We start from the raw sequence: 26,855 nt of genomic DNA, 5'->3' as shown, positions 1-26,855 counted from the left end.
CTACTTTTTAGGAGAGAAGCTTTTATATTATTGGAGAAAAAATGGGAATGATCTATAGACTTTGACAACTAATTACATCTAAGACTACCTGTTGTCTGTAATGTGTCTCCCTTCTGCTCACAATAGTCATATGTGACTTTTTTTCTTCACATCCTTATATCTTGCTTTCTTTTATTAGCAATAGAGTCAGTTCCTCACCTGTTCTACTGGTTCTTTCAAACCAGCATCATCTTTTGATGATTTTTAGACCTTTAGAGAGGAGTTTTCAATTTTCCTTGGGAGTTCTTACAGTTCCAAATTTGAATACATTAACTAAAGTATAGCATTAATGTTTCAAGGAATCTTTGTGATGAAAGTTATGGATAAGAATAGCCAGAATGACTTAACTAGAAAATTCTCCTCTGCATTGGTTCTCAAAGTGTAGTATGTGGATTAACAGCACCCATTTCATATAGGAACTTGTATGAAAATGCCCTATCCCAAACCTTTTGGGGACAATGGAATAGGTAATTGAAGAAGAGGGAGGTGATGTTTATGCATGCTAAAGTTTGAGAGTCACTGTTTTTATTTTGTTTTGTTTTGTTTGTTTGCATCCTAATATCAGAGGTAACCAAATAATAGCTTTCTTAGTTCTAAAACCACAGATTTACCCCAATTAGGGGAAGCAATTTTTTTGACTTCTCTGATGCAGGAGCTTTTTAATTCATTTTTATATCCATGCATACTGCTATTTATTTATCTGAATGTTCTTCAGTAGGACATTCAGATAACATTGAACAGCTTTACCCAGACATTAAAGCTGTTTCTGTGAGCTCAAAATATGAGAGGAAGGAGCAGGATAGTGCAGGGACACTAGAGCCACAGGTGTAACTGTAGAGGTTAGTCAAGTCAGCGCTTGGGTCTCCATATCTTGCCCCTCACGTTGTCTGTCTCTTTATAACTGACTTTTCTCATGTCATTTTTCCCCAGATACCTTTATCTATGAATGTGTCAACCTTTCTGGCATACGACCAGCCCACAATAAGTTATTGTGGGGTGCATCATGAGCTTCTCTCTCACAAATCCTTTGAAACGAATGCACAGGAAGATACGATGGAAACACACCTAGAGACTGAGCTGGACCTGAGCACAATCACAACAGCTGGCCGAATCAGTGACCATAAACAGCCACTGGCTTAACTGAGCTGACTGGTGGCCAAGGGTTGCTACCAAACTTTGTAACCTCAAGGACAAAATGAGGAAGATCTGTTCATTGTGACTCTGAAAAACAAAACAAAAATCCCCTGTTCAAATAAAACAAAAATCAAGATTGATTCATGAAATAAAGAAGACATGAATTGTTTCAAGTCTACACTTTGTAATTAGCTAAGTTGTGCAGTATTTTTTTGACTTAAAGAGTATGACCCTGAAAAAAAAAAAAGAATCGATTTTTCAAAACTCATCCTACCTACGTGTAAAAACTGTACAGAGCTAATGTATTTTTCATATTGTAAAGTTTCAATTATAGAAACAACTGGTATGTACAGTACCATAATTTAATTACATTTTACTTTACAAACTTTACACATTTCAGTTTCTAAAATTTTAAATTAACAAAAATTATTTCTTGTGTTATTCAAAGTTACTCAGTTTTGTAGGGACTGTTTTGTTACTGCTTTTGTGCCCAGAAACCTTGACTCTAAAATTCTGTGCTGTGCAAAATATGCACGATTTTTATCATGCTTACTGCGTAGAATTTTATCTACTTGTTCCAGAAATAATACATTAACCAAAAAGGATTTAATTGTTCAGACTTGTAAGAGGTTCTTCAATTACATAGACAGGTTTTTCTTATAAATGAAAAAAAAAATCAAAAGATTTTTTTAACAGTTCTTCTCAGATTTAACTGTTGCCTTGAATTACAGCCTAGTTTCTAAGCAGTGAAATGTAATGATAAAGAGGGATATTTTAACAACATATTTCCGAATGAATGACTCATTATTTCATTTTTTTGAGTAACCATTGTTAAGGGTTGGGGGGAGAAGTATGGACAAGACATCACTGGAAACAAAGGCCGTAACCACAGCAACAGACTTTGATACACTTAAAAGGTGCAGCTGCCAGTGACAAAGAAAAACTTTTGTTACATCTCATTATTTTCAGGCCAAGGTGGGAGGAATAGAGCATAATAACTGTACAGTAGCAATTTTTCTTCTAATTAACCCAAAGCGGTTCACCTAAAAATAACCATCAGTCAGTGCAAAATGTGCCTGGTTCTTAAGACAACTTTTCATTTAGAACTCTGAGACTATTTTGGGAACTTCTCAAAGGAAAAATATGAAATTTTTGTCATTGTGTGCTACATCCACTGCTCCTGAGGGACAATTTTAAACATCTATAATTCATTCAATATAGAAGTGAGCCACGGTGGAGAAATGTATCACTCAATTAGATTATAAACATCCATATTATGTTCCAAATTGTTAACATTGCCCTCCATAATGGAATTCACCTCCAAATTATCTGAAAAATAACTGGGAGTAATTGAATATCAACCCAGGTCCTATATTGATTATGCAACTGTGTTTTAAATACAAATCAAATTAAGAAAACCTGACTTTTCAGAGGCTGGAATGATCAACTTGTTTCTGTTGTTTACCTGACACAGATTATTGTTTGACAACATTGTTACTATGAAAATCACACATTCTTTTTGGTGTTTGAGTATTTTTTAAAAAAATATAAAACTGCAAGTTTCAATTACTGTTGCACTAGAACAAATGCTTTTTTATATTGTCATTTTATATTTATGATGTCAAAATAGATTGAATATATGTCAGTGTAACAGGGGTCAAATACAATCAAAGCAACAAAGAAAATAATTAGAAGCATCAATGTCAAACTTAATTTTTTATCTTTTCCAAAGAAATCATATCTACAGAATCTAGTTTTGTGCAGGTTATCACAACAAATTGAAGAGCAACTTCAAGAAAAATAAACTTAAAAATTGTAGTGCAAATTTTTTTTTGCAAATACACAAAAATCAAAGAAAAAGGGGATGTAAAGGTTTGGAGAAATAAGCTACTATTAATTTAAATGTAACTAAATGTGAAACCCCTGATATTTAGCATATCAGATTTTGTAACATATTTTGCATAAATTATTTGTTAATCAAAATTTTGTCATTCTAAGCCCAAATTAAGCTTTATTTTTTTCCAATATCTAACTTCCTTACAATGTATTATTTTGAGCATTTTTAATCCCCTATGCTGAGATTTGGCTTTGCACAAAATTTATAGAGGGCTACAAATCTCTTATTTATGAGACTGAAATCAAATGCAAAATTTTATTTATTATGTAAATCAAAATGTCATCTGCCAAGTTGTTCATTAGAAGTTGTCCTAGCAAAGATCCAAAAGAAAGAATTAGTTTGTGTAAATAAGCACTTCAAGTCTATTTTCAGACACTTTCAAATTGATAAATGACTTAGAAATTTTAAGGTTCCAAGGAGCCTTACAAATGTATGCTTTTATTTCCTGAAACAAACCACTTTCTTAAACATTTTAATTTCACCTAAAGTAAGCAACTATAAATAAATCAATTTGGGATGACAGCTCTGAGCATCCAAGTTCCTAAGCTACAGTTAAAGGCAAATAACTAAAATTTTAAGACTTCTCATATTTGAAATTAAAAGGGTCTTTAAAAAGAAAAGAAAAAAAAAAAAGATGTTGGGTTATTTGCTTCATGTTTATTGTGCCATGGAAGAGGGAGGGGGGAATGGTAAAAACCTGCTAGAATAGATGGTGTCTGGAATCTTTATCCCTTTACAATTGTTAGTTTGTGTCTAAAATTTTAATTCTAAACTATCTTTTTCACCATTTGATAATTTCCCATTTCCTCCAAGTACCTGCCCTTCCCATTGATGTCTCCATTCCTATCTATTGCTCAATCATTTAAATAACTAAAATCTGTTTACCTGTGTTTGGAGTTGAAAAATGGAGAGTTTGACCCAGTGTGATTACAAAAACAGCAACAGCTGCAGTAAACAATAAAGTTTTGCTGTGTTTTGAGGTTTCCAAACCACACAAACCTTCTCATTTTGTCTTCATATCAACCCTATGAAGACACATTAATCTCAAAGAAATTGAGTCCTCACCCATGAACACTGGGCTAATCACTGATGTACTTTAACCATTCTCAAACTTCACAGGCTATTAGTCTTTCATTAAACTGAAAGCTTTCTCTCTCTGATTAGTGCTGACAACATCCAAGATAGTGGATAGAATAAAAGAAAAAAAAAGTTTGACATGTTGTTTAATAATCTCTACTTTAACTCAGTTCCTTCAGTTTGTATAATACGTGAGCTAAATGAACTCTTTCTGGTCCCTCACGCTAAAATTCTATAGCAAGTCACATATCTCAATATATAAGATCATTTATAAATATGCAGAACAGCGACTCCCAAAATGTGGATGTAGGTAGTCCCCAAGGTGCAGACAAAAATTCAAGAAGCAGAGGGAGAGAAACTAAAAACCGTCTAAATTGAGATTGTGTGGGTAGATGTAAAAAAGATCCATAACACAAGGTTGAACACATGTTGAACACACGTTCAACTAAACACGTGTTTGATTCAGAGTTGATAGGGAAGACTATGTTTTTTCTTCTTTTGTTTTGGCAAGATTCTTTTTTGAAACAAAATTTTAAAAAACTGTCAAAATAGAAAACAAATTTCTCTATTTTCTTTCCAATAAAAATTAAGTATAACTTATCCAAACTAATGCATAGATGCTAAAACCTATGTTAACATGCAAATATTTTACTAATCTTTTCATTTTAGTCAAGTCTCTATTCCTACTTCCTCTTTCAAGTTTTAGAAAAACATACTAATTTTTAACATAAATTATATTTTTGGAAGCAAACTATTCCAAATTTAACACTCAAGACAAATGACATAACCCAATTTGAACTCAGATCTGATTACATAAACTGCTTAGAAACAGTAAAATCTTTTTACAAAAATGCTTTCTAAAATAAAACCTCTATTTATAAAAGTAAAAATATATTTGTTTTCAAATGCTCCTGACTGGAAGACAATGTTATCTCTTAAAGTAAAGATTCAAAATAAATAAAGAAACAGAAAGCATGAAAACAGATACCTGGTGTGAACTGTGAGAAAGCTGGTAGAAAGAAAATCAGATATTATGAGTAAATGACAGCAAGTTAAGGGAGAGATAATAGAACTGGCAGAAATTTGGTCTCAGAGAGAAATTGAGAAATCTCCAGTGCAGACATAATAATATAGTTCTTAACAGTTTATCATAGGGGTAGTAGTTTAACAATCTTTTAATGTGTAAAAAAAAAACCTCAAAATCCTGATGAGTTTGTTTTGTAGTAAAAAATCAGAGGATGAATTGGTCTTGTAGCAAAAACTTCTTCTACTCCATTTACCTCCTCAACTTGCCATAGCTGTCTCTAAAAAGAGAGCAGCCAAGGAACAATACTTTCAAAATTCTGATTTAACTACAATCAGTAATGACAATCAGTAATGGTGCTTCATTTTACTGCAATGGAGAAGAAACTTGAAATTTTAAAAACAAATACCAGAGTACTGATGGGTCATTTTTAAAGGTTTTCCATGGCAAACCATTAGATTTTATTATGAGATAGAAGTAGACTTATATTTAAATTTTGGGTTAATGTCTGAAAATGGGCACAATTGATTATTTACATCTCTATTAAAGACAGAGATCTTAAAGCAGAGAGTACCTTAGCTATCTAGGACATAGGGAACTATAGAGTTTCTTAGACCTCTCAGACATTTATAGGAGATTTGGTTTATGTATTTGTCTTCCTGAAAAGCTGAATTAAAATTTGTTTTGTGTAAATCAAATAATTTTTTCAAATTCACTAAGAGAACTGTTATAAAGTATCATTGCAGAAAATCCTTTTTGTTTTCTAAACTAAAATACCATAAATTTAACTTAGTAAATTGACTACCACATACCTTGTGTGCATAATGCAACACACTCCTACTGTGTGGCCTTAAATGTTCTATGATGTAGACTTTACCTCAGACTATGTAAAATGAAAGGCTGTCTCCCAAGTTTTGATTTTAGCTTGGTCTTGACATGAGAGATTGGTATCAGTCAGTTTTATTTACTGAATTCATCTGGATTAATGGAGAAAATAGTTTCAAGACAACATGGATAAAGCAAACTGGTGTTTCCCCCCTATTTATTTGTTTAAGCTTTTATCATCCATCATATCCTTGAAGTTATTATTAAGAGGTTGAGATTACCTTAAGTGCCATAAAAAATACTAGATTTACTGAATTAGAATCTCTTAGATAATACCCCAAATATGAATTGCTAACACATTACTCAGGCGATACCGATGCATGCTAAGTTTATAATAATATTGCTTAAATAAGGATTTACTTTTCCAGACCAAGTCATTCTAGTGCTTTTTGTCCTAACATGAAAGAATTAATCCTTGTTCCTTTACTATACTGATGTGAATAAGGGGTTCCAAGCCTAGCTGAACATTTTTCTTGACTTAGAGGACTACAAAACAAAGGAAAACTATACATACAATGTCCAGTTTATTTTCTGACAAACTGTTGTTTAAAGATTGTGCTCCCCAGTAACTCCGTGAACAAGCGTATTTGAAAACAGTCTTAAAATAGTCAAGTTAATTACTCGCTAGTTTCTTCCTTTCATAGTCATAGAACAGCCTAAGAGCTGGAGGAGACAGGAAAGAATTAAGCTATGATGTCAGGCACTTTGCTTTCCTCATCTCATTTTTAACCCATCTTTGTAAAGTGGTATAATCATCACTTCAAAGAAGAGGAAAATAAGAATCATGGTTGTAAGCAACTTACAAACGTTCATAAAGTAGAATTGAGGATTCAAATCCAGATTTACCAGATGCTAAAGGTATATTATTACCACCCCACAGCACATTTTCAAAAGTGAGAGAAGATCATAATCAATATAACTCAGCTCATGGTTTTAATGGAGGGAGTGGAGACAGGAGAAAAAGAATATGTGTTCATATTTATAAATGGAAAAATTACAAAAATTTCATACTATGTAGAGAATTCCTTCAAAATCCCAAATTTATATCTTAATGAAAAGAAAGATTATTAGTCTCTTTTTTATACACTGTTTCCTAAAAAGAGAGAACATTTGAAAGAAAAACCTTCAAACAATAAATGTTCATGAATTATTTTCATTTATACTCATTCAACCTCTTTTAAACTTACAACTTAAAATATAAATAACTATCTATAATATAATCTTCAACTGGTCAAAAGGGGGTCATCAACTGAAGCAAAAATTATATGAATGGTCAATTAAGTCACTAAGTAAAAATGACTAAGTGAAGAAAAACACTAATAATATACAGTCACACATTCAATCAGCAAAAAATATGTCATGGGTTGCAGAATGATTCTATATGGCAATATTTTTTAGGAGCATTGTTACTTTCACAAATTTTGTCTAGAAGCATACCACATAAAGAAGGCAGGAAGATAACCTTTATGAAACAATAAAGACTCTGCTTGTTCTACTCAAAACATATTATTATTATTTAAATTTTAAAAATACATATCATTTTCTTGTTAGGGAACTATAACTTTTTTCATCATTATGTGAAGATGGCAAAATAAAATCCATTTTTAAAACTTGGTTTTAAACTCCATCTTCAAATAAATTTTTTCCAGTCTCAATTGTTCACAAATGATTCTTAAATTGACTCTCAACTGTTATTGTCTCCAAGAGCTTTTTTATTAAACCACTGTGCTGTCTCTTCTATTTCTCCCTGAACCTGCACAAATTTCAATAATGTCAAGAACAATTACATTAACATTTTATTCCACCACTATCTGAACATGAAGTGTACATGTGAAACATACTTTTATTTTATAATACATACAGGATTTCAAGTCAGTAAAAATTTCTGTAAGTCAAACCTACTAAAAATGATCACTAATGTAAATGTGATAAACAAGGCCATAAATTTAAAACAATAAATCTAGCAAAGCAATAATTCTAACTCCATGAATCTAATTTCACTACATCTACTCATCCTGGCACAACGGAAAATTTTACCTGAAATAGCTAGAATAATTATGATTCTGAATAATAAAGATGGTCCTGATATCTGGGTTGAAGATTTGGTGAAACACAATGAAGAGGACAAAATATTACACATACCAAGAGGTAAGTGATGGAAATGTGATTTAGTATTACTGGATAATCTGAAAGTAATTGTTAAAACTAAGACTCAAATTTTACAATAACATTTGTGTTATCAAATGTAATCAGTAAAGGTTAGCATGGACATTAGATAGGTAAGAGCAATATATTTGTGATAGTAATATATATGAGATAAATGATATATAAATACAGAGATAGTTTTGATTATCCCAAAGAGAGAATATTAAGAATAAAAATTAGTTCAAGAACTATCACTGTTAAAAGTCAGAAATAATTTAAAACTAAATTCAAAATGATATTTTCAAGGTTGAATTTGAAATAGCCCCCAAATTATAAACCCCCAAATTTTGCTTCATCTGTATAAGTAAATTACATTAATTCATACACATCTAGTAAAAAATCCAAAATCAAGAAATGAATTGTAATTTTTTATATACTCCATTTGTTCTTCCTGCTTTACATAAATATTTGTTTTTAATTACAGATCCATAAATATAGTACCCTAAGCAGTCTGATAGGAACATGATGAAAAGTTGGTCTTTGTTGTCATTCTGCTCTGCCATAAGGCAATTATCATGGAGGAATATCCACCACAGTAGGGAGCCAGGAAGTGGAATTTTTTTAGTCCTCTACAGCTGGTCTTGACCTAGGCACTTGTAATGCTCATTATCTCTTGGTCTTGCTTCATATTCATTTATAAAAAAAAAAGGAAATTATTGCCTTGAGATAAGAGCCAAGCAGCTCATATTAGCTCAAACTATACTTACACCTTTATCTAGAAACCTAGATAAAGACATCTCTATGTGCTATCTGGAAAAAAACTTGAGATCCTTGTGATATCAACATTTTTTTTTTCATCTTTGGATTTGATGGAATGTTAAGTTCAGTGTATGAGACATTCTTCAAAACTCCTTGCCAGCTTCCTCTTTAACAAACTTCAGATCTGAATTCTTCAACCTATACTATATTTACAAAAGGGTATTACAGAATGACCCTTTGTATACTTACTTCATCATTTTGTGGAAGAACAATGTAAGGCTTGAATTGTAACATTTACTGACTCTTCCCTGCCTTTACCTCCACTTATGATATAAAATGTGTGAGTTTGATATGGTGTTTTGGTAATACCATAAAACAATTGGAAAAAGAATCTTCTACCAAATAACTCTTTATGTAATAGAAAACAGGTAGTTTAAGGTCACTTCTTGTTAACTTACCTGATAGTTTTCAGATAAACTAAGTGCATGCCTTCTTGCAACTGAGAATATAAATATCATTTTCTATAATTAAAACATGGTTTTGTTGTCCTACAATTTCACTGAGGACAGACCTCATACATCTGATTGTCTTCTGTAATTGCCACCATAGGATTATATATTTAATTATTTCCAGAAACACTGACTTGATAACAATCACTTTAAAATAGAATTATAACAACTAACACTGAATGCTTACTTTTCCAAGTAATTGACACACATTAATTATTGAAGTGAGTACCATTGTTTTCCCCTTAAAAGATAAAGAAATGGATGCACAAAGTAATTATATAACATGAAGCTAGTAAATTGTGGAACAAGGATTCAAAATCAGGTGATGGGTATACTGACAAACTGACCCCCTACTAACTGTACATTGAATGCCCCCTGTTAGATCCCACCCTTGAATTTTAAAGTTTATTCATTTAAGGCAATAACTTAAGACATCATAAATATAATGGTTAGAATTTACAGTATACCTAATATATTCCTCGTAGAAAGTAAGAATTTTTAAGTCCCTGTCCCAAAGAGGCTTTCAATCTTCACAGAGAGAAAAGACATCCACAAAAACAAAAATTTTAATAGACACATTTAATACCTGTAAACAGCAATTATGAGAAAATAAAATCAAATTTCCTAGGGAGTTGAGGATATATCAGGGCAAAAATAGGAACAGAGATAGAACTTGAGACTGGCAGTATTTAGATCACAAAATCAAGATGAAAAGGTAATGAAGAAGGAAAAGGAAGTATATATTTTCACTTATGAACATCTATTATTCTAATAGTATTTGTCAGACCCACGCTTCTCTGGAAGAAAAATATCAGGCTTAATTTTTGTCTTGTTTGCCTAAAATTCCAAAGACTATTTTTTTTCTGGCTGTAGCAAATCTTTTAGCTTTTTATATAGGTAAAATATTTTCTGCATTTTTCAAACTTTGTTTCTCTTATTATTAATCTTATTTTATCCATTGTGTTTTGTCTTTTTTTAGAAGGTTGGGAAGCAAACAATATTGATTCTTTGTGGAAAATGTTGTAAACCAGTTTTAATAAAATGATCATAACCCATTTTAAAGATTGATCCAGGCAGCCCCATTAATTTAAAATAATTATGTGAATTAAACAAATTCTTAGAAGCTAATTACAGTCAAAGGATGTTTGGTATCAAGTAATAACATGTTACTGAAACTATTTGGTGTCATATTTAACAAATGGCCTTTAGCTTTTTATTTTTTCAACCTTTACTCTTAAGGTAAGTATTGGTGAATACTAATCAGAATTTTATTCTAATGTTTAAAAACAAAAGTTATTTTTGATTGATACATCTTACAAATAAACTAAAATATTACATGATTAAAGACCATGATCAAACTGTGTAGGTAACAGAAAAAAGACCAGCATTGGAACAAACATGTATTTTAATTAGACTAAACATATCAATATTTAACAATATGTAGAATCATTTTTGCCTTAAAATTAGAGATAATTGTCTATAAAGCTATTATTTGAAAAGTACATTCAAATAGACTCACAAGTATTAGTGTCCTTTTTCTTTTATATAATGACGATTTTTTATAAATGTCACAATATTTAGGTGCTTTCAATTCAATCAAGTATTTATTCATTTATTCAACTTATAATATGCCAAGGACTGTAATAGTAGACAAAATGCTTAAAATTGAATAGATGTGATATTTCTAAAAGTGAAATCTGTGCATTATGTTGTAACATAAAGGAGAAAAAACGATTAATTTTGCAGAAATAAAACTAAAAAAGATCTCAAAGACTAAATGTATTTGAGACCCAGTATTCTAAAGTTTGCCAATCACATAACTCTTGCCTGTCCAGCAGGCCCCATCCCTGTCTCCTAATTAGAACTCTGAGATATTTGAAATTTCTACTACTATTAGCTCTGAAAACTAAGAAATCTAAGTTTCTGAGTCTGGTATTTTCCCCACATAGACTCAGTTTTAAAGTTCAGAAAAAAAATTTTAATTACTACTTCCCACAAATTTCTAAATTCAGCCCTCAAATAAAAAATATTCATTTAGTCATTCCATGATAAATACAGGTCATGTGCAATTTTATTGAAAAATAAATAAATAAAAAGTAATAAGTAAATAATATAATGGATTGTCAAGTTTTTGTTTTATTTTGTAAAATTCCACAAGCAAATTCTATACCAAATAGCCTATATTGCAGTTCTAACATCGGGCATATGTGAAAAAATGTGAAAGGGATGTATTGGCCTCTGCAACTTAAGTTTTCAACATCTACTGGTTACACATAAGATTTTTATTACAGTGAATGAAAATTAGATTATATGTAGAGAGTATTTGTATTTTATTCCATTTCCATTAAATGATTGATTAGGAAAATGAAAAAATTGGTAAGGTGGCAAATTCACTTAATATATAAATAAGTACAGTTATTCTACAGGTGTTTATTATTATTAACATTTTACTTTATTTTTATTTTATTATTATTATTTTTTTTTTTTTTTTTTGCAATTCTGGGGATTAAACCCAGGGCCTCTCTCATGCCAGGCAAGTACTCTATCACTGAATCACATCCCTGGCCCATTTTACTTCTTTAAATAAGGCTTTTATTTTCCCCCTTAAGAAACATCTGTCTTAAAAAGATACCATTACTCCCAAAGGATTCCTTTGTTTATTTGCCTTATGGTAATTTTTTATTAAATACTAAAGAATGTGCCTTGCATTTAGTTAAGCCAAAATAGAATTAATAAATTCAATAATTAGATCAAGTCATCATTTTCAGATCTTCCTACATATGAAAATGAATATATTTTAATTTTAGAATTTAATAACATATCAATACTAACATGAAGAAAGCTCATCATGAATATTGTCATTTTACTGAATGCCAAGGAAATTCTGTCTAATGTTCTGAAATACTCTTGAGGATTATAGGTAGTATACAATATGGCAAAGGCAGTCATCAGAATTCCCAATATATGGAATGTTCACTGTATTTAAACAATTTTTTTCAATCACACAGAAATTTTCACTCTAGATAGTTATCTACACTGTGGTCCATGCTATTTGAGACCACAAAACTGAATTCATTATGTTACAACTAGTTCTATTAAATACCTAAAATATACTTATTATTGCTTTGTTATTTTTGAAGTACTACACTATTAGGTCTCTAATTTATTACTAACTACAATATAAGTTTTAACAGCTTTTATGTTTTTGAGTTTTGCAATCATTCTTCTGAATCCCAATAAAGAGAAAGCAAAATCCAGCCTGGAAAACTACAATTAGTTTACAATAAAAATTAATGTGCTTTTAATTTTATGAGGCATTGGGGACTGCTAGGATTTGTGTGAAATACTGACATTTACATTAGTAAATGGAATAAAAGTGGAGCAGGATACACTGGTGATGGTAAATAACTGGACAATTGGACAGTCTCCAGGAAGACTTTGAGAAATGCTGTGAGCTCTCCATCTGCCTGTTGGAATTTCCACATTCACAGGTTATAATGCTGGCTTAAATACAAGCTTGGGTGATCTCTACCACTCCTTTTCAGGTTTGTCATCCCCTCCCCCATTTACCAAGAACCTATGACAAGTTTTGGATTAAAATACGCATAATTAGACATTTCAAAGTAGTGATCACAAGAAAACAGACAAAATTTTATTACTGTTCTTGAATTGCCCATAGAATACTAGATTTCCTATAAATTCATTCCTCCAAAAACCCTGCCTTAAAAACATTCAATGAAATAGAAAAGTATAAGAAACTAAGTAAAAGGGCAAAGATAAGCTAAAAATTAAATTGGGGCTAATACTGTACACATATAAAGAGGTAATTCCAAGGAGTTAAGACTTCACCTGAATAACTCATTATTCTTTTGAATTATGTAGGATAATATATCTTGAAATTCTCCAAGCATTATGACAGGTCACAGGTGATCTTGATGAGAGAGTAAGAAAAGAATATTTAATTTCTGGACCTAAAGAAATCACAAAAAAGTAATACTTTACTCTGCTTACTTAATTTTTCTTCTTTATTTTTTATGTTTTCTTCCTTCTTTCCTAAGTTTTATTTCACATATGACATACACATGTGGTAACACAATTAAGATGACAAGATTGGAAAAGGAAAGCTTACATTAATTTATCTTGTGATATGAATTGTCCAATTATACATTATTAAGTCCTATTAGCTCTCCAAAAAGCATAAATAAGCTTACATTTAACTCAGTACATATCTGTTCAAAATTTTCAAGGCAAATATTTCTTTTTCTTTAATACACTGAATATCTCAAATATCTCAGAGCTTAAGAAAAATTCAGGTATGGAACAGAGGTTCTTTTTTTAGAAAGATCTTTTTGCCATAATCCGGCTGGGCAAATAACCGGAAGGTGACAAGCAACTTGAAGGTTGAAGAGGGAACTACTTTATTTTGAGTGAACTCAGCAGGAACTGAGCAAGAACTCAAAGTAGCAGGCACCTGAGGTAACAGAAGCCGCTTCTCTGCTGGACAGCAGAGGTATGTATACTTAACTAATTACACACAGCTTAACTCAATTAACATCATCTAGATACAGCAGTCAGCCAATAAGGAATCCTCATCATCCTAATGGCTCACTGGCGTTGCTTCACAAACCACTCCTCCTGGTAAAGTACCAGGCGCCATCTTGGCTTGATTTGCATCCCCAACATCTTTTGATGCTTTTCATAAAAGCAGTTCATTGCCTATAGCTTAGTTTTAGAACTTCCTGAATCCTTTGATACTCAAAGACGTGGTTTTACATGACTGTATGTGTGGCATTCTAAGAATGATCCAGTAGCTTGTTAATAAGAATTGCTTAAAAAAAAAAAACTTGAAATATCTGAAGTGTGTTTTTGTCAAATCATGTGTGGCAGAAAGTTACCTACTGGAGTATGTTTATATATGGTTACTATAAATAATGGAAGTATAAAAAGAAATCAACTATAGGACATTCCCACCTCTCTCCAGAGTCAGGGTATCCTAGACAACACACCAATCTCTTCAGAATATCAATATGATTTTTTAATACATGGAAAGTGTCCATGCTATTCACCTATCACTGATCAAGAAATTTCCAAAAGGTAAGTTTCTTATCAAAACAAACCCTGAAGCTTCTAGTATTTAAGCTATTTCATTGTGGGAGGGAAAAAAATCATCATTTAGAAATAAGAGTACCAGTTAGTAATAAATTATGTACAAATCACTCCAGCACAGTATATTTCAATCCATTTCAGTATTTTTATTCTTCTAAAAAAAGTGTCAGAAATGAGGCATGAAAAGCTATTAACTGAATCATTCACACATTGAATAGATGTTGTTGTCAGTGTGTTCTTTCAATGGAAATAATGAACTGATTTATTTATAACTGGTAATTATGATAATATACCTTCATTTTTCACTCACTTCAGTATATTATAGATAAGTTATAATTACATTATTTCATACATGATCTAAAATCATATTTTTCCATAAAAAACTTCTTCTTCCCCAGGCTTTTCCTTAACATCAATTCTCATTTGACATGGGTTTAATTAAATTGTTTTAATTTAATTTAAATATTGTTTAAATTAAATTAAATTTAATTGTTTCCTTGTCTAATATTCCCTTTCAATTTTTCTGTCTTTTCCCTCAGTAGAATATATCCATATCTTAAATTTATGTAACTAGAGGAAGAAATATGGACTTTATATCAATGCAGAATGCATTTATATAATCAATATCAACTAAAATTTGTCATCACTCATTTGGTCAACTTTACCTTGTTTTCTTTCTAAGAAAGAGGTAAACAGAACAGGTAAAGAAAGATTACAGGTAAAGAAAGATTTGAACTTCAGAGAGAAGGACTTCTTAGGGCTAGGAATCAAGGCAAGAAAACTCCATCTCATTTTTAATTTTACAGCAGAAAGGAACATTTCCCTTGAATTTTTCATTTCTAACACTATAACCAATTTTATCTTTGGTAGACATTCAATGATTTTTCCATTTGCTACATAACACTGTACATATATTAGACTATGTCCTCAATTTGTTCTTCAGTCTATATAAGAAAAAGTCTTTGAGAATTTACTTCTACATTTAATAGGAGATAACATTAGGAAAAATATTCATCATGTTACAGAATATCATTTTTAGAACAACATGTAAGAATTGTATTTCAAGAAAAAAATTCCCAGAGAAATGTTTAGGATTTATTCCCAATGAATACTAGAGCCATGTAACAGACTCAGGAATCCAGAGCTGAATTACACTCAATAACATAGTAACCAGGTTACCTTTCCACCAATGTCTTGTCCTTTTCCTTTTTGATATTTTTTCCCCTTTCCCTCTTTCTAATTCTTTTTGTTAATTTTATTTCATATATCTTTTATAATAAGTGAACTAAAATTATTTGGGGGAGAAGTAAAAAGTATAAATAAGGAAATGGACTGAAGATGCCATTATTTTAAAGCATTTTTTATTCTACTACAATGGTGACATTATCTGAACATTGGGATGCTAATTTTTTTTCTTTCTAGCATCATGCCCACTTCCATTATCCCATCTATGACTCATCCTTAAGGTTTCAGCTCCTTAATTTGCAACTTATTTACGGGTAGAGGGGAAAAAAAGCTTACAAACACACTTATAAAGCACACTCCTCTTATATAAAGATCATTAAGCAAAGTAGTATTCACATTTCAAGACATTTTTTCACTAACAAAAATATTCTTATGTGCTGGATTAAAGAGTCTAACAAAGTATATGTTCAAAAGAGACAGCTAGGGTTAAAAATAAAATTCTCAACAATTTTTGAAAAAGATATTTTTAAAATGTTAAAAGTCTTTCAATTATCATTGTGGTTAATTCTTTTTCTAATATTAAAGTTATTTTATTTTATGAATACTTAGGAAAATTATAAATTTTAGATAGTAAACTACAAATGTTCAAATATTAATTCCTCCACCTTCCTTGTAAGTCTAAGAATATCTTTCTGAGCTTCCCATCTACTCCTCCAATTCAGCCCCAAATTAAAGAGGCAATATTTTTTCAATATATCCAAGTTCATCCATAGAAATAGATCCTTAATATCCTTTCATGATACTATTATAAAGTTCTAATTTCAGAGAATTATAACTAATATTTGAGTCAAATTCTGGCATATATAGGTTTTATATGCCATATTTACAAACTATGAACTAAATACAAAAAAATACCAAAATTGAGATTAAAAGTGAACGTATTTCCAATATTTATCCAAAATTTCACCATGAATAGCTATGGTTCATAGTCCATAAAAAATATCATATGCAGGAAAAATAAAGTATTATATATGTAACAATATAAGGACTCATTCATATATAGCATTTCATATATATTTGTATGACTTTAACTTCTTTAATATATCTTATTTACTTTAACTTCTAGATTTATGAAGCATGCAATAAGACAAATTTAAAATATTATAAATTTAACTTGACATGCAAATCCCAAATCTTCAGATTAACATACTAGTGCCCCACCACCGATTCCTTAAAGTCAGAGAACAGATGGTAGATGGAAGAAAAAAGAGGAAAATGTTGGAATCTGTTCTCTATTACTACACACACACACACACACACACACACACACACACACAAATATACATATATATATACATACACACACACACACACACACACACACACATATATATATACAGTACCAAGGATTGAATCCGGGGACACTTAGTCACTGAGTGACATCCCCAGCCATTTTTTTTGTTTGTTTTTTGAGGCTTTAATTCTTAATTCACAAACTTCCTTTGAAAATTAAAGAATGAATTGGAATTAATGTTACTGAGGCTTTAATTCTTAATTCACAAACTTCCTTTGAAAATTAAAGAATGAATTGGAATCAATATAATATACTAACTATGTTTCTATAGCCAATAAATTTAATTTAAAATTGTGGGATATAAGGCCTCTACACTCATATTTTTTAAGTATACAGAGTCAAATTTCTGAATTATAGTTCAATTCTGTTCAGAGCACAACCTTTGTAAAAACAGAAATGTCTTCATAATAAATAGGGTAAAATGAATTTATAAACTTGGGTAATATAAAAATACAAGAAAAAATATATTGTAAGTGAAGATATATATTTATTTTGCAGTCTCTGTAATTGTTTTTCTTATTTTACCTGCTGCCATTAAATTTTGTTATATTATAAATATGGATGAATTTGTATCTACAAAACTAACAACACATATAAAATTGAGTAAGAAATTTGAATTGATGTTTTTTTTTTCTATTTTAAATACTTAAAACATAACACTGATGGTGAGACTACAAATTAGTGCAACCACTATGGAAAGCAATATGGAGATTCCTCACAAAACTAGGAATGGAACCAGCATATGACCCAGCTAACTCAGTCCTCCGTATATATCCAAAAGATCTAAAATCACCATACTATTTTAATACAGCAACATCAATGTTTGCAGCAGCTCAACTCACAAAATTCAAGCTATAGAATCAACCTAAGTGCCCTTCAACAGATGAATGGATAAAGAAAATGTGGTATGTATACACAATTGTGGTTTAATCTGCCATGAAGAATGAAATTTCAGCATTTGGTAAATTGATGAAACTGGAGAACATAGTGCTAACTGAAATAAAAGAAACCCAAAAAGTTAAAGGTCAAATGTTGTCTGTGGTATGTGGAAGCTAGTCCAAAATAAGATTAAAGAGAGAAAGAGAAAGAAAGGAAAAAATGGTGTGTGTGTGTGGGGGGGTGTCTATCAAAATACCAGTGTAGTAGTTGAAGGGTTTTGAGGGGAAGGGAGGAGGGATGGTATGAGGGAAGAATGGTGGAATGAATTTGATCTAACTTTCCTGTCTATACTTATGAAGTTACTACAGTGAATCTCACCATCATTTATATCCACAAGACACTATAATTATAAAAGCATGGAATATAATTTGCTTTAATTCAGTCCCCAGAATTTCCTCTTTCCCTCTCCTCCTCTGTCCCTCTAATCCCTTCCCTCTACTCTATTGATCTTTCAGCAATTTATTTCTAATCATATTTTAAATGTCAAAATGAATCTTAATATATAACTAAAAATTAACAATTATAAATATTAAAAATTAGCTCACAGTGGAAAAAGAAAAAAAAATACATAACACATTCTTACCAGTAAATCACCAGTGCCATGGTTGATAGATGCGGGGGCAGGGACTGAAGGTTGGGTTATCATGGAGAGGTAATGCTTTTTCTCTGCTAAGAATCAGCCCTGAAAATGTGCAATTAAATTGTTTCTTTTTTTAAAATCTCAGATCTTGGTTCAGGTTGAAGCATGACTCATGTAAAATGTAAGGCGGCGTTGTGTCAATCCTAAAAATGGAAACCCAAGCAGTGATTGGAATGTGGGAAAGTTGAAATTTGGATATCCAAGAAATTGTTATCACATATCTAAGACCCTATGATAAAACTATTTTGGAGAATTCTAAGGTCAGCTTAGAACCTCCACAATTCTTTTACACCAAGTCCAGGCATATCTCTTGGAATCACTTAGGCCCCTAAACTACAGACTCCATTTTTATTCCAATATTTGACTTGCTTCAAGAATATGTCAACACTATCTATCTATACCTCACACAAAGCCTTCCTTAAAGCAATTAATCTAATAACAGTGCAAACAAGACAATTCTCATCACCCAGGTAATTGTGAAAATGTCCATGAGGGAAATAAAAGAAACACATTCAAGAAGTATGCTGTACATGTTACTTTTTTCAGTAACAGATTTATGTTAATACTTTTAAAGGATTCAATGATTGGGAACAAAGTTAAGAAGGATGAGAGGTAGCCAAAACTTAGATCTTCAGATTTCATAAGCAGGAAAAGATTCTCTTTAACCAGAAATTCTTCCTTAGTTGTTTTGTAGTAACATTCCATCTAACATTTCTCAGGTCAAAATATTCAAATTACCTACACAGAAATTCAGCATTTCAATCCTGGTTGTTCACTTACATTATTTTTTAAAATTATATTCCTGTCCATATGTTTCATATGCTTGAAAGGATTTTGCAAAAAATAAATTAATAATAATTATGCTTTCTCTTTTTCCATAGAATGTTAAAGAACAATGAGCCAGCCCCTACTAAATGAGCCAACTATTCCCTATGTATAATTCCTGGGGTCATATTAATTTCATTTGCTGCAGTGGTATAATAATTTACCAAACATGTCTTAGATTATAGCATCTGAACATGAGCCAGGAAATAATACTTTTCCCCAAAGCAGATGAATCATGAACATGAAATACATAATGTACCTCAAAAGTATTTAAAATTCTTCGAAGAAGTGACTTATTCTCATGATAGAACATTGACCATTTGATTTAAGTAGTGACCTTCCAATATCAATGCAGAGCATTTCAGTGCTTTTGAAATGTGACCATCAAAAGTAAAGTAAGGAGCTGGGGATGTGGCTCAAGCGGTAGCAAGCTCTCCTGGCATGCGCTGGGTGCTAGGTTCGATGGATCCTCAACACCACATTAAAAAAAAAAAAAAAAAAAGATATTGTGTCCACCGAAAACTAACTAACTAAATAAATAAATATTAAAAAATTCTCTCTCTCTCTCTAAAAAACAAAAAAAGCAAAATAAGGCAAGTATTTTAAATAGGTAAAAAAATAGCCATGAGGGAATTTGCACTTGAGAGTCAAAGTACACATTAGATAAATTTTATATAAAGGAAACAAACAAGCAACATCATAGAAAAATTCAACATTATTTAGAAAACCAACTCACAAAAATCTGAAGGTCCTAAAATCTAACCATCTGAAAGTCAGTTATATATACATATTAAAAAATAAGTGGTAAAATGTAGCTCAGTGATTGAACACCTCTGGGTTCAATAGATATACATATATACACCATATATACATGTATGTAGGTACAAATACATTTGAGTTTGTTAGATGGTATGCTCTTAGATTTATTCATCCATTCAATTTTGTTTTGAAATTACTATATCAAAGTCATTTTAGGGATTAAAACAAAAATAAATTAGATGTAGAGGATGGTGTAAAGGAGGCTGAAATGCAACTCATCTCAAAATTCAGAATAAATGCAACAGAAAATTTTAACTTTGATGAGAAACAATAATTAAAATCTAAGCAAGGCTACAGTGAATTAACAATAAAGTAAAAGATAGAGCCCTGAGTCTAATCAGTTTGTCCTTCATTAAAGACCAGCTCACTCCTTTGATATTCTACATCTTTACCTAAAAAATAAGGGAAATTTAACCACATGGTCTTCAGAGTCCTTAAGCTCCAACATTATAGACAAAGCTATATTCCATAGCTTGATTTATACCAGAAGATGCAAACCTAGTTCTTCACTTACCATGACTTCACTGATGTATAGAGGTTTCATCTAACATGAATTCCTTCTTATTTTTCCTTTCCTGCTTACAGTCTGATGGAGGTAACAGCAATAAAATAGCATTGGGAAGTTGGAACTCACAGACAGAATTGTATCCAAAATCAAAATACTATGTTTATAGAATTATTGCTTCTGCACCAGAACATACTGAAAACAGTTGATGAAGACGATGAAAGGAAAAGTGGGTAGATAAGAAGTTCAGAAGATAGCTGACAGGAAAAAAAAAAAGCAAATAACTTTTCTTGTTTGAACTTTTTAAGAAAAATTAATGTCTAGTGGTATTTCATTCAGAATTTTTTAAACTTGCAGATTCAATTATGAAGCCATAGCAACCACAGGATAAAAGGTAAAGTTTTATCATTAATTTGAAATGTCTTGGTTTGAAAAAAGTTTGGTAATAAAATCAAGGTTAAATGAAATATCATGAAGCTGTGCAATTAGGTTAATAATGAGGTGCCTCAGGGATCAGTGCTAGCACAGGTGTTCAATATATTTATTAATGGCTTAGAAGAGTGGTGAATAATATGGAGGCACATTTGGATGACTTTGAAGATATTTATAGCAATCAAAACAGGTGAATGACTGCTTTTCTTGACCCATTCAAGAGAAATTATTTAACATATTACAGCAAATAATCAACAAGAGAAAATTAATGTGAAGTGGATGGAATTACCCAAGTTTTCTTAATATGCTAATAGCTACTGAAATAGTCATTGCCTTTCAGGCAAGAGTGGGCATATCTAAGAAGACATCTGTCCAGTAAACAGCTCTTCATGAAAAAAGAATAGTCAAAGAATGCTGGAAAAAAAGAATAATTATCTAAGTTAGTAAATATTGCTGAAAATTTTTACATACCAAAGACTTGCTATATTGAATGATACTTTTGGAAAAAGGTGTGGTTCCCCAAATAACACACTGGGATTATCTGGTGTCTTATCTCACAGTTTTCTAAATAGTTTCCCAGTATTGTTCACTTCTCTCCAACATCCATTCACTGGAATTCCTAGATACTCTCAGGTGGCAATGAAGCTCACAAGGGCATCCCCTCCTTACCTCTACTTTGATCTGTTCTGAAGGATTTCACTGATATTAACTTTTACATGTTAACTCCCCCAAACTAAAGATCTCAAGACTTAAAAAAATAAAAATAAAAGTAATTCCTTCTCACAATAGAGAGAACATAATACCACTCAATAGAAGCATGCACTATATCATATCCTCCCCACACTCCAAGTTATTTAATTATTGCTCACATACTAGGAAATCTAAATATAAAATAGTTTAAGTTACAATCCACTTGTCCCAAAATATTTTCTTAGTGCCTATTTTATCTAAGGCATAGTGCTAATAAGAAAAATGAAAGGGGCAAATAAAACTTGGAACCTATATAAATCATATATAAATGTCACTAATTCCATCATAAATGATGCATCTATTAAAATGAATAAGAATCAGGATTATTTCTATAGTAATATGTAATATTTGTAAGGCTAGAGCACCATTTTCTGCTACTGTTTATATTTTCTACCATGGGGAATGTTAACCCATAGTATAAACTTTCCCATTTGAAGACTATCATAGATATACTTCCAAATTTCAGAAAATAAAAAAAGTAAAAGTTCTAGACTGTTTGGGACCGAGAATAAATGGAATGAAATCAAATAGTAAGGCAAACATGAAATTATCTCCAATTCAGCTTTACAAAACAAATCCATTGGCAATATGGAGATTTGTGGAAAGCACTAAGAGTAAGTTGGCTTGTTTTTAAGATTTGGTCCAACATTTTTACTTTCTACATATGCCCACTTGAAAATTCCAGGTGTGAAAATCAATATACCCATGATTTCATAAGAATTTTATACTTTCAGAATTTTAATGTTAAAATAAACCTTAGACTTTAAACATTGCTTGAGTTATAAATTTTCCCTACATCATCTGACACATTCACACGGAGAGTTAAGAAAACAAAAAGCAAATAAACAAAAGAACTCATTAATAAAGCCAAACACTCAGAGTGAAAGACAAATTTAAGGTAACTGAGTAAACAAGGAGCCTTTGTTAGACTCTCAAATTAATTGATTTTCTAGAAGGTGGTCTTTGACTGTCTATCTAAAAACTGAAATTCAAAGTTGGAAATGTCAGTTTTGTTAATTTTTCCTTCTAGATATTTCAGTATCTGAGTTAGTTTGCAGTGTGATTTAAGTACAATTTTAGCAAGAGAAAACAAGTGGCGAATAAGAATGCATTACCAGGTGGTCACATGTAAATAGTCTATCAATCATGCTGGTATTTTAAAGCATAAGCAAATTTAATTCCATCTCTAGGAGAGTAAATGCATACTTTAAGGTATGTGGTACATCATATTTATTTTTAAAGAACATTTCAAAATGTTCCTTGATTATATTATACTAAAAGTACCCACCCATAGGTTTCCAGGCAGGCAAAAAATAATGATGTCCCAATGCAAATTACAGCATTTCAGAACAAAATAGTGTTTATAAAAATAAGAATCCTCCATATATTTGCTCTAAAAAAAGAGATTGTCATGATAAAACCAAAAAATCTGAATCAGGCCTAAAACTTTGAAAAAGCATGAGAGGCATTCATAGTTTTGTACTGATTGACACACAAAAGATCTTTTTTGCTCAAAATTGAATCCATAATGATAAAATAAATTTAATGGGCTTTCTTTCACTCAATTCCAGCTTTTAAATTTCAGATAATTACAATGAAATGATTTTTTTTACTTACATAATCCATTCTACATTATATTTCCATCCTGAATCAAGTTAATGACCTAAGTTGATCAAACATTTTTATCACCCTATACAACAAGAGGAAGCAACCATCTTAACTTGACAACATAATGTTAGACTATAAGCTCACTTTAGTAAGGCAAGACATATATATTGATTTGAAGGTATACACAGACTCTGTAAGGTCAAACAGCAATTTAAGGGGAAGAAAAGTAGAGTTTCAATATTCTTCTGTATGGTTTCTGAATCTTAAAATATCCTGCACTTCAGAGGAAGAGGAAATTATATGGATTTGAAAATCCTCTGAAACCAGAATAATTTCTTTTCTAATCCTCAAATGGAATAACCAAGAAAACTGAGCATGATCTTGAAAATAAAATACAAAATTTCAAGACACTCTCCTGCGTGACAATGAGAATTACAAAAGAAAAAAGCAATGAATAAATAAATAAAATATTATTCTTACAAATATATCTTGTTTATTGCCCATTTTCTTGATGAATACCTTAGGAATATGAAGGCTGATGAGATTCCTTTATTGTACAAAGATAAGTTATCCTTGTTTTATGATGCATATCAAAAAGTCTTTCCTAAACACAGAGAATGTTGTTTGTTGTTACTCAACTACATGAAGGAAGAACTGATGTTGGGGAAAGTGAATCACAACATTTTACCTTTGAGGTATAAATGAGGCATGCTTATTGATCGTTGTTGTATGTTAAGTTTCAAATAGGAAGCACAATTTTAAATATTTCAGGAAGAATTTCTCTTAAGGTCTCTATTATCAATGCAATTCTTGCAAATTTTACAACATCAATAATATTCCCTAAGCAAGATTCCCAAACTACCTGTTATGGTTTAGATAGCAGATATTCTCCTAGTGTTTTTGTGTGAGACAATGCAAGAATATTAAGAGGTGAAATGATTGGGTTATTAGAATTAATCCCCTGACAGGGATTAACTGAGTGATAACTATAGGCTCATAGGGTGTGGCTGGAGGAGGTAGGTCCCTAGGGGCAAGGCTTTGGGCTATAAATTTGGTGACCTGAGTTTAGTCTTTCTCTGAGCTTTCTGATCATCGTGTAAGCTGTTCCCCTCCATCACACTCTTCTACCATGATGTTCAGCTTCACCTTGGGCCAGAGCAATGGTGTCAGCCATCTATCAATTGAGACCTCTGAAACTGTGAGCCCCCAACTAAACTAAACTAAACTCCGAAATTGTTCTTTTCTGGTCTTTTAGTCACAGCAGTGAAAAAGCGAACTAAAACACTCCCACCAAAGCATTTCCTTGAATAACACCTTAAATCTCCCTTTTTTCTCAATTTCTTCAACTTATGATAGTTCATCAGAACTTTCCATTCTGCCACAAATCTACATATAAAGTCATATTCCCCATTGCAGATTATTTTTTAGCAACCAGTGAATGAAATTTTGACCATACTTGTTAATAGTGGCTCAATACATGTATTATTGTAGTTACCGAACCTGTAAGGAATACGTGGAAAGACAGAAGCTCTTTGTACACACTCCTTGATAGACACTAGAGTGAATAGTGAATAAAGACAACCTGACAGGGCATTCAAGTGAGTCAAACCATAAAGAGTGATGGCAGATTACCAAGTACATAATGAGATAATGCATCAAAGGAGATTCTTAACCCCAAAATATCTTCTCTACATATTATGGAACCTGAAATTCGTAATATTAGGTTGATTCCCAAGATATTGCCTTCAACATCATGCAGCTCGCTCTTTCTTCCTTCCTTCCTTCCTTCCTTCCTTCCTTCCTTCCTTCCTTCCTTCCTTCCTTCCTTCCTTCCTTTCTTCCTCCCTTTCTTTCTTTCATTGGTAACAAATATCTGAGAAAAACAATTCTAAGGGAGAAACATATATTTTGGCTCTCCCTGTTTCAGAGGCTTCAGTCTGTAGTCAGATACTTCCATTGCTTTGGGCCTGAGGTGAAGCAGAACATAATGGAGGAAGGGAATGACAAAGGAAAGGTACTCAGCTCATGATAGCTGGGAAGCAGAGAAAGGGCTAGGGACAGGATGTAATCCTCAAGTGCATACTTCCAATAATTTGCTTCCTTCAATTATGCTCCACAAACCTACAGTTTCCACATTTTCCCAGTAGTTCATTCTAATTATTAATCTATCAAATGGAATAATTTACCAATCAGGTTAAAGTTTTCATGATCCAATCACTTCCCAAAAGCTTAACCTCTGGACATTAGTACATTGGAGGACAAGCCTTCAAAACATAAGCTTTTGGAGACATTCCAAAACTAAACAATAATAAAAACAAACAATATTAATTTCAAGTATCATATTTGAAACAGAAAATGCATTATAGAGTAGTTTACAATTGCTAATGGTGCCCAGAAATGCTGACCAGAGTATAAGTTTTAGTGAAGCAGAAAGATTTAAACAGTCACAACAACACAAGTACTAATAATGTCAATTGATCATTAACCTCAATGGCTACAAACTAGTAGAAAGTAGTATAGGCTGAAGTGAACAAGAGACTTCTTGTCCCAACGCAAAGAAACAAGTACCACTGAGATACAGATTACTCTTGCCAAATAAATACATAGGTCTGCATCTTCTAGGTTTTCAAAGAAAGTCAAAATCAGAAATTTTATAGGCAATTTCTAATTTTCAATTATTTGGCAACTAATTTAAATTTTTTTGTGTGTAGTACCATGTGAGCCAACATGGTTTTGGGCAAATAAAAATAGCCCAAGATCAGATATGGACAATCAATTGATAATTTCCTATCTAGAACATGAAGAAGGGAGGTTTAAGTGAGATGGGGTAAGTTTTATACTGTTAATTAAGAGATTACATAAGGGCACTAGATAGAATCTTAGGAAAGAGTTCTAACACAGAGTTTATATATGGAAAACTAAATGCAGTATGCTACCTACCATGGACAGTACATAAGCTTTTTAGAAAGCACATACTGTATGAATAAATAACGTCTTTTAAATTTTTTAACTTTATTTTTATTCTTCTTGTACAGGAACAGATTTGACGCAATGTAACAAATTTTCAGTGGGATAAAATTTAAAATAAATTATGAAAGAAAAATGAAGAAGAAATCATTTTAGTTAAAAGGAAATAAAACACAACAAATGCATGCTGAGTACAGTCAAAAGAATAAAATTTTGTTAGCTGCTAATTTATAAAATTGATTACGATGCACATGGG

General features: G+C 31.4%; 2 protein-coding genes across 2 annotated transcripts in view; one reads left to right on the top strand and one right to left on the bottom strand.

Annotated features, from left to right (window-relative positions):
• Positions 1-1,958, top strand: part of Lrrtm3 (leucine rich repeat transmembrane neuronal 3) — a 160,708-nt gene extending 158,750 nt beyond the window's left edge. Inside the window, exon 3 of the mRNA XM_005341992.4 lies at positions 970-1,958. Coding sequence (XP_005342049.2) covers positions 970-1,179 — 210 coding nt within the window. The 3' untranslated portion in view covers positions 1,180-1,958. The remainder of the gene's footprint in view (positions 1-969) is intronic.
• The window catches only part of Ctnna3 (catenin alpha 3), a 1,639,810-nt gene that overhangs the window by 1,096,112 nt on the left and 516,843 nt on the right, over positions 1-26,855 (bottom strand). The gene's annotated exons all lie outside the window — the stretch shown is intronic.

Source organism: Ictidomys tridecemlineatus, chromosome 1 (assembly GCF_052094955.1).
Source record: "Ictidomys tridecemlineatus isolate mIctTri1 chromosome 1, mIctTri1.hap1, whole genome shotgun sequence".
Taxonomy (NCBI): domain Eukaryota; kingdom Metazoa; phylum Chordata; class Mammalia; order Rodentia; family Sciuridae; genus Ictidomys; species Ictidomys tridecemlineatus.
The sequence above is the reverse complement of the archived record's forward strand: the minus strand, read 5'-3'. Positions and strand labels throughout refer to the sequence as shown.